Source organism: Coturnix japonica, chromosome 2 (assembly GCF_054131305.1).
Source record: "Coturnix japonica strain WE chromosome 2, WE-NBRP24, whole genome shotgun sequence".
NCBI classification, from domain to species: domain Eukaryota; kingdom Metazoa; phylum Chordata; class Aves; order Galliformes; family Phasianidae; genus Coturnix; species Coturnix japonica.
The window spans coordinates 979124-989037 of NC_140664.1; the positions used below are offsets into that span (position 1 = coordinate 979124).

Genomic DNA, 9914 nt, shown 5'->3' on the forward strand with positions numbered 1-9914 from the left:
TCTGCAATATTCAAGACCAGCCCTCCTGAATTAATGAACTTGAAGTGATCCTAAATGACTTTGCTGAATTGAGATACCAGCCACAACGCTTCCCTCCCTACTTCCTCAAGGTATCTACTTCAGCATTTCTTCACCTTGTTTTGGTGGGGTTTGCTTTATTCTTAGACCTGGGGCTGTACTGAACAAAGAAAGGACATGCTGGTGTGTGAGAAGCAGCCATTTCAAGTCACCCATGGCCTAATATGGAAAAAACTGATCTATTTTAAGGAAGACAAAAAAAAAAAAAAAAAAAAAAGGGAAAAAAAAAGCCTATGATAGATTTTAGATAAGAAATAATTTGGAAATGATATTGAAAATGATATTTCTCCTGCTGTTCCTTCAGTCCTGCCAAGTGCCTTCTATAATTAATAACTACTTCAGATGAAGTGACTTTCTTTTGAATGTGCAGTATTAAACATTTAAATCCCTATCTGTAAATATAAGACTACGGCAGATAAGTCCATAAGCCTTGCAGCTACATGCTAATGTATATTTATATTCTTGATAGTTATTTTTAGCAAGAACTACAAGTTCCTTCTCTATTAGATTACATCTAATTTTATTTTACATGTCTGGACTGTGCAAATATTCCCCCTTTCCTCCCTTTTCTTGGAGTTTTGCAACAGTTTCTCCCCTTGTCTCTTCTCTATTACTTTCAGACTCAATAGGATTAATGCACCCTCCATAGGAGCTGAATGGGTTTATTTTTTTCTCTTTCCCTTCTTCCCTGGGAAGAAAAAAAATATATCAAATTAAAAGCGATCAGGCAGCAAAACATCTCCCGGTGTTTCCCACCTTGCATCTTGAGCCAGTCTGCAATCAGGGCATGCCAGGATAACTACCACCTCTCACATCTATGCATGATGTGAACAATGTCCTGCTGTGACTTGTGGAAAGGAACTGCAAATGATCGCTGCTGGAAACCACGGCTCTTTAAGTATTAATCACAGTGTTTGTATGGCACCACTGGTGCCTTCATGGGATTCAAAGCAGCAGGGCTGAATGCAAGTCCAAATTTTAGCTTAACATTCTCTCCAGTATTTTTTCATTCTCTCCAGTATTTTTTTCCATTGCTTCACCAACTTTATCCTAAAAAACCTTTTCCTTATATTTCATATAAAACTCCCCTCAATTAGTTTGAAGTGGTTTCCCCTTGTCCTATCACAGCAGACCCTGCTAAAGAACTTCATGAAGTTCTCCTGGGCCCGCTGCTCAGCCTGTCTAGATCTCTTGGGATGGCATCTTATTTTATTTTATTGCTGAGGGTGCAATCCCACAGGTAAAGTCACTGATAAAGATGTTAAAGAGCATCAGTCTCAGTACTGACCCCTGTGGGACACAACCTGTCACTGGTCCCCAACCAGGCATTGAGCCATCAACCACCACTCTCTGGGTTTGAACCTCCATCATCCACTGAACAGTCCACCCACCCAATCCATATCTTTCCAATTAGAAGAGAAAGATGTCATGGGGAACTGTTTGAAAGGCCCTACTGAATTCCAGCAAAACAACATAAGTGACTATGCTGTCCTCCCCTTGTGATTCTGGGACTAAGACCCACAGGTTGCCATGGACCTGCTCTGCTTATTCAACTCAAGCCAGGTTTGTGTGTACACTGTGTTTCTATAAGATGAACAAATCTCTGAAGTGCTCACTCCACCTCTGAGTCATGGAAACCACAATGAAAGGCCACCAAGGCAAACAGCATATAGCACTGACAGTTGGCTGGAGGTAAGACCTGTACCAGTATTTGCTGAATACCCCCAGCAAGCGGATATTCCAACGTCTCCATGAAATTTCACTCTGTTTTGCTTTGTTCTTTATTTCCTAAGTGCATGAAAACTTTGCCTCCAGATCTGAAAGTGAGTGATAAGGATCATACATCTTTAGGGCCGCACCACATTTGCAGAATTGCTGGTAGGTGGTGGAAAAGGCAACTGGTAGTTTGGATAAAGCATTATGCATCAAGGAATGCCTTCAAGTCTAGAAATAATATCCCTGTCTTTGCACAAAGTGATTGCTGATGATCATTAAGATTGGAGAAAACCACTGATATCATCTAGTCCAACAATCAAAGGAGACAAGCCTACAGAGGGGCAGGTAAAATCCACCAGTTACAGCAGTGCTGTAGCCTCATCTTTCAGGGTCGAGGGGCTGCATATCTTTTTATGTTCCTTTAGAGACACTTATCTCTCTGTTCTATTTTATTCAGCCTATATTTAAACTTCTACCTCCGTATGTCCACTTGACCCAGTGATGCAAAATTCTGCAGATATCTTTGGATCCCCTGGCAGTATTCTGCATTTACTGGGGCAGTGGTTCCCACTGAGTTTAATTCCCAGAGACCAAGTAGACAGAATAAATAAAAGCGGCAACAGAAACAGAAGTTTGATGTGAATTAAACTTTGCAAGGGCTCCCAGTTGTTTGTCCTGTGGCTTAGGACCAGCAGAACATGAACAGATGAATACTGCTGTGAAATTTTGCACCTCTGACACATGCTGAAGACTGGCCTGATACAGGAATGTATTACAAGTGCTTTGAGCTTTTCTGCTCTATTTTCCACACTAGATGCTTGAAACTTTGGCAAGAGAGCTACATCATCAGGGAAATCCCAGGAAGCAGGAGACTGTCAGTGCAGTGAGATGCAGGATGCTCACCGTCATCACCAGTGGCACAAGGAAGGCATCGGTCCCCACCCACAACATCCTTGTTCCCACCCAACTACTCACCTTGCAGTGCTGAGTTCAACTGTTTTCCCCGTTTACTGCAATACAAGGAAAAAAATTCCCACTTCTCCCTGTGCATGCCCTAAATGAACATTCTGTAACCATCTGTGGTATTTTACCCTTGTACCCTTGTACTACCCTCTTCCCCGCCCTCTCTCACCAGCCTTTAATCTAGCTCTTGCAAGGAGTATTTCTCCCCTCCTCTGTTTGCCCTCTTCTGTAACTTTCCCCTTCCCTGGCACTTCTCTCCTTATCCAGACCTTGATATGCAGGAAACTTGCCAAAGACATGCTGAGCACACAAGAAAGACACTGCAGGCTGAAAACTGGATGATCCAACTTTATTCACTGGGTTCCCATCCAAAAAGCCCCTTTCTTAGTCTTAGATTTTCCTAGATGATGGGTTTTTTTTTTTCCCCCTAGATATCTGTTATGGAGATAGAATGAAAACTGAGTTTGCCACAGAGGACGTGGCAGGAACATTATGAATGTATTAGGATGGTTCATGGGATGTACCCATGCTGCTCTTTGCCTCTTTCATTCCCTGAATGAGCCAAGGAATAAGACTAGAGAGAAGCGCATATTTCTTAGCTTTCCCTTTCCAAAAAGATCTATAAGCTAGGCATGCCTAACTTGTTTGGTTCTGCTTCCATTCCTGTTTTTATAGCAGTCAAAGCATCAAAACCAAATTTTACAGTTGCTCCAAGGGAGAATTGGAGCAACCTCAGTACTGAGACTTTTCCCAGAGCTGAGATCTGGAATAATCATTGTTTTTCCTTTCCTGTCATTCCTGCTGTGAAGGAATGAGGAAGGGCAGAGTAATAGGAGAAACTGCTTGAAACAATCTGTGAAACATCTGGAAGGAGAAAGCCAGGGGCTCTGATTGCAATCTGACTTCAGGCAAAAGGCTGACAGGAGTTTGTTGTGCCCAAACTCCTTGTTTTTATCAGTTTTAACTAGCCTTGAGTTCTTCATCCTGAGCATCTTTTGAGCTTATCAGAAATACATCTCTGTGTATGAAGGCTGAGCCCTTCTGAACCCAATCTGTAACTTATTCTGGACAGAATTAAGAGACAGCTCCCTGCAATTGCATACTGCACTTTGCTGGGTACTGGGAAGGTTCCAACATCCATCTGGTTCAGAAGATAGCAACCAGTGTGGAAAGAAAATAAAGCAAGATCCTGATGAAGAGTTGCAGGTATTTGGGGGGGTTTGCATTAGGTTATTGTCACAGATGTACACTGTGAGGGAGCTGGGGAGATCTGTCGAGTCCAATGTGAGTACAGCCCCTGCTCTTACTGAGGTCACTTGGGGATACAGCCCAGTCCCTCCTGCTGCTCAGAGCCACCTCTGCTCCCCAGTAAAGAAAGCTGCAAGGTGAGATGTGGATTCTGGGGAACAGACAAAACCACAGGTGAAGAACATCTGTTTATATCATCTGGAAAATGGAAATCTGAGGATTTTAGTTCTGAATGCCCAAACTCCTGGCTTGAATCCTGTTGAATTCACAGCGCTGAAGATGGGTGAAGACACACTTGAGTGAAGGAAGTTTTCCCAAGGCATCTCAAAGTTCGCAAGGTATCTTGGCAGAGAGAGGAGTGAGAATGCTTTGGCTGGAGCACAGATACCCATCAACATCACAGAACACACTGGAGGAACGTGCCAAAAACTATGGCCATCAAACCCAGCGCTGCAGAGCTGCTTCTCTCCCCCTTGCTGCTCCTGCTGTCTTCAAAGCAGAGGTCGGTGTAGCAGCATGATGTTGGTCTACTTGACCCTATTCCATCATAGGTGACACAATCCTCTGCACAGCCTCTTGTAACGGTGACGTTGCCAAAAAATGGGTAACCTGGAATGGATTCATTAGAGAAGGGGTAGAAGGAGAAGAGAGAGAAATTAATGGTGAAGGGAAGCACAAACAACTGGCTTTGTGCAATGCTGACTTTGTCCATTGGACAGAACTTGAAGGCACAGTACTTATAGATCAACAAAGACAAATAAAGGAGATACCATCTTTAATCCACTGGTGCCTGTAATCTGAACAGCTCTTTGAAGCAGCAGGTCCTCTGGTTTTCCCTGCTGCTTCCCACTTGTCTTCCTGCTTCTTCCAATTTTACTCTAGTGCAGACAAGCAACACAAGTTCCTGTATGTTTTGTGCAGGTGGGTTGCTCCTCCAATAGCTTTCATAGGAGGTGACAATGTCAAGAAGCACAGGTATAACACTAGTATGCTGAGGTTGTTTTTTCTCACTGTTGGTAAGTGAGTATGTCTACAAACAAGGAGTCCCTGTGCTTCTGCAATATGTTGCACAGGTGACATTTGATGATCTGTAATGCACAGGGATAAGAAAAGCAAAACAGACTAAATAGGTTGAGTCCTGTGTGCTAAATGAAGCTTTGAGTTCAGTGGACTTTTCTCCTCCTTACCTTGGATAACTCCACCTGGATTCTTGAAGGGAATTAATAACCCAAGCGGGGGATAGGTAAGCATGGAGGATGTTTATAAGATTATTTGGCCCACAGAGGATTCATCTTGCTCTTATATATTGGATATTGGATGCAGTGGATATCAGGAAAACATTTCTTCCAGAAGGAGAGGTAAGACAGATGGAACAGGCTGCCCAGAGAAGTGATGGAGTTACTGTTCTTGGAGGTGTTCAGGAAACATGGAGATTAACCACTGAGGGACATGGTTTAGTGGACATAGTGTGGATGGGTTAGGACTAGGCTTGATTATCTCAGTGTTCTCTTCAAACCTTAATGATTCTATGATTCTAGCACCACTCAAAGAAAGGAATGAGACTTACCTAAGTCTACAGAGTGCAGAGTTGTTGTGCACACCTTGGCTCTCGGGGGACATTCAGTGGGTGTTCTGCACATAGAAATGTCCATTGGCTCATTGCATGTGAAGCACTGCAAGGACTGGGCTGCAGAGGGGAATAGAACATTTTTGAGTTGGTCACAGAAGCAAAGACAGCAAGTCTATTGTAGAGAATATGTTATGGTAATGGTTTCATCCCCCCACTCGAGATACACAGACCTTGGAAACTACACACAGTTGGAGGCAGTGGCAAAACTTGGGTATGTCAAGGGCAAAGACCAGACCCCAGCATCCAAGAATGAGGTTGATACTGCAGAGAATTGGGCATTATCACTACTTTTGGGGCTCAGCAGCCTGAAAAGAGAAGATCTGGAGGGAACTTCTGCTTGAGCAGCTTTAATAGAATCTTTGGAGGTTTTTGGCTCATCAGCTGTTTAGGGACCAATCCATGGCTGTGATGTTCATGTGCAATGCAGCGTGGTAGTTTGCTGTTGTTCTATAGACTCAAAGAATAAGATAGTATTTCCTTAAAATGAATCAGATTTTAGATTTAGGGAACTGATCTGACCTGAATAAGGACACTTCTGTATTTTGTGTATCCTGTATGAGAGATGCTGGGGTACAGAGTGCAATAACTCCTGCTTAGAGCAGCATTCATCTGTAGTTCCTTCAGCCACAGAGACAGTCACTGAAGTTGAATTTCCACGGCTCTATTCTGCTTATTTAAAGGGTTTTCTGAACAGCTTAATAACTGAGAGAAGAATTTAAATTTCAGAGCTGTACCATAGATCCTAAGGGTTGAACGTGGCCTATAAACTCTTTCATCAGGGGCTGCTCCTGCATTCTTTAAAAGAGATGATGCTACAAAGCAGTGGATGTCGACACAGGAACACTTTTACATATGCAAGCCTTGATCACAGCAGTTGCTCAAAAGTCTTGCTACTAGACCTGCCTGTCCACAGCCAAAAGATACTGAGTGTGCATATTTTTTGGAGTCATGCTGGTGTGACTTTACATCAGAAAACAGCCCAGTTTGATGTTTTCTGTGCTATTCGTCTTCCAGCAATACAGCAGCTGATGAACCACACAAATGTATCCACTGCCATCTATTGATAAAACAGCAGAAAGATGGTGTTTTCTTGCCACTGGTTATGCTGTTATAGAGAAACCCCTGGAACTGTTCAGTAAGGATAAATATTTTGGAAGGCATTCATTTGAACATCCAGCGACAAAACTGTTTAGCAGGGCAGCTGTTTCTCTTAGCACAACATTCGAGAAACTCAGCTGTGCAACAGAACATTCACGATGCAAAGTTTTCTCTATCCTCCTTGCAATTATAGAAAGAACATTTTTGCTTGAGTTTAGCCAGTTTGAGAATTTTTGAGGATCACTTTGGAATGATCCCCAAAAGTGTACCCGGGTGGCCAAGAAGGCCAATGGCATCCTGGCTTGTATCAGGAATGGGAAAGTCCAAAACTGTCAGGACCATAGCAGAAGAGATCAACTGGACACTGAGGATAGTGCTGTGTCCTGACCCAAGGCAAATAACCATTGTCCATCATTGTCCAACAAAGCTTTCTATTCCTTTGTTTTAAAATTCTGGAAGGTTAGTAATTTATCTTGGGCCACTTACAAGAATGTCCAAAGTATAAATTCATATATTCATATATTCATAAGGAAACAAACACTTATTTCTGCATTACCTCTTGTGGTTCAAGACTTATTGTATCTCAAAGCCTGTGTAAATCTTAAAACTTAATGAACATTTCTTTGGTTAAGCGAGTACAACACTTGAAATATAGAAAAGCGATCAGTTATAGACACAAATCAAATAGATCCACTTGCTACAGGCATATTCCTCATCTCAAGTGTTGCCTAACCCATCTGCCTCCCACTGCATCATCCCAGAAAAACTATATCTGCCTCATCCTCAACTATAAAGAAAAGGGTGTTGGTACCACTCTTCTCTTGTAAATTTCCTCAAGACCAGTGGATGAAAACCTGCCCTGTGAGCTCCTCAGCAATGCCATTAAACTCAGAACAAGTCTGGAGGGCGGCAGAAATGGAATATATATATATTCCATTTATATATGTATATATGTATATATATATATATATATATATATACCATCTGTGAAGTGTCTTGAAAGCAGAAACAAAACAAACTAAAGACCCCATACATGTACTGAAATGTAATAAATTACAGTAACTGTATAAAGGTAACTGCACCTTTCTTGATTAAGCTCTATCATGTGTTCAACCCAGAGCATGTAAGGAAATGAAATGTTAACCAGATTTGCTTCAGAAATATAGGGAAAGAAGAATGAGAATAAAAGGAATAAAGCATTACAATGCAGCCTGAGGACGTGACTCAACGCTTCTGTGCATAATGTCTACAAGGTCTATGCCTTTCAGCCATCTTTCACTTGCAGCCCTGTGAATGATCTCCATGTAATAATGCCTTCAGCTGAGAGTGTTCAAGTTCTGCTTGGGCTGCTTTTCCTTTGAGATCTCTCCCAATCCCATTAAAGGTTGCTTAAGGATTTCTGGTGATTGTGGGACAGAGGACAAAAGCCACAATGTTTGTGTCACTCTAAGAATGACCCATTGAACAAGAAATGGAGATATTTGCAGTAGATCACAGAGAGAGAGAGAGAGAGAGAGAGAGAGCATAACAACAACTGGAGTCTACAACCAGCTTGGCCAAGACTCTGATCCAGTAGAATCCATACCCAGATAGAGCCAAAGGAATTTCCTATTACTACCTCTCTCCTAATATATAGAAATTACTGTAAAAACTGGAATCTATTGGTTTCATTAACCTTTACAAAGTTCCTGGGGTTATTTGTCATACTCTCACCCATCACTGTCTAAAGATCTCTCCGACGCTTGTGCTGCCCTGTACCACGTATCATTCACCCCTTAGCCTTACAAAAACCAATGTCAGTCCCCTCCACCCTGAGATGCAGTGGAAATGGGAATGGGAGGCATAAGATCACCCATGGGTCTTCTCTCTATGAGAGGCATCACACTTCTCCCCACCAGGAATGAATATCCTACTTCCTCTATCTGTTAATATTCTCAAATACATTAAAACATCATTTGTTCTACCAGGTCTTTCTGCATTGCTGCCTTTCTCCTCCCCCTTCCCAGGCATTTCCCAGAGGGTCCCCACAGTGTCAAGAATGCAGCAGTCTTACCCAACTCTATGCATGCCAGGCCAAGCAGCAGCCCCACCAGAGGCATCTTCATGCTGAGAGTAGATCCGTGCAACTGGGGCAGTAAAGTTGAGCTGCTCCTGGGTAGCTTTATATCTCTTTCCACCCTCCACCTCCTCTTGATCCTGTGGGCGGATTCCCCTGGGTTTAACAGTGGGGAAGCCCAGCTCCAGCCTGGATTGGGATTTGCAGAGGAATGAGTTCCTGGATAAGGTGACGTCATCATGATGAGCAGACTCGTACCATACCTCATCTCCTCTTCAGGTTTATGACCTGAGGTTGGTCCCATGGAAAAGAAAAAACACAGCCTTCACTGCAAAGGTGCTTGGATAGGGAATGCTACAAGGTATGTTTGTTCCTTCAAGTCTGGCTCTGTGAGCTGAGACCCAGATTGTGTCATGCGTGTTGAGTTGGGCAACATCAGGCAAGATGCAAGCGGCAGCAGGTTGGGCTTCCACATGTGTTGGCTCAGCATCCCCAAAATTTGTGCCATGTTTTCATGCCTACTGCTCCCTGGGCTGGCGGGCAGGAATCCGGCGTGGTTGGATTTGCACAAAGCATGTCTATTTTCCCAAATACTGTGCAAAAACAACTCAGTTTCTGTCTCCCAGGGACTTAGTTATGAATTGAGCCATAGTTCTTAGTTGCTGGCATAGGAGGTACTAAAAGGCAGTGGAGGAGAGCACATTAGATGGAGCCTCCAAGTCTGGGGTTTAGATACATCGTATAAGGAATAAACACAACATGGAGAAATGGATTAATATTCCCACCTTCCATCCCTTCCCAGAAGGAACATTTCCCTTTAATGCATTTCAAGACAATCTTTTCAAACATAGTTTTTCCCAAATCTTATACAGTATCTGTGGAATGGGTTTAAAATGCTTGTGGTTAGGAAGAAAATGCCAGTAGAATTTTTGCATTCTGTAATAAAAATGCACTTTTTTGTATGTTTTTTTGTGATCCAGGGTGGAAAATCCCCAGCATTATGCAATTTCTTGTAAAAGAGCTGAATAAGTTACAGTATGAAAGTTTGTAATTCACTGTGAAGCACTCAGAGACTAAAGGGATGGGAGACAAGGTGAGTGCACAGGTTGATTTCCTGGCTGTGGG

At 42.7% G+C, this 9914-nt stretch overlaps 1 protein-coding gene across 1 annotated transcript; it reads right to left on the reverse strand.

Annotated features, from left to right (window-relative positions):
- Positions 1–3078: 3078 nt before the first annotated feature.
- Positions 3079–9156, reverse strand: LOC107310618 (ly6/PLAUR domain-containing protein 2-like). The gene is made up of 3 exons (XM_015856425.3): positions 8787–9156; positions 5573–5692; positions 3079–4614 (listed from the first exon to the last, which is right to left on the reverse strand). Exons 1-3 carry the CDS (start codon positions 9091–9093, stop codon positions 4403–4405), a joined length of 639 nt encoding a protein of 212 aa, XP_015711911.2. The 5' UTR covers positions 9094–9156; the 3' UTR covers positions 3079–4402.
- Between the last annotated feature and the right edge of the window lie 758 nt (positions 9157–9914).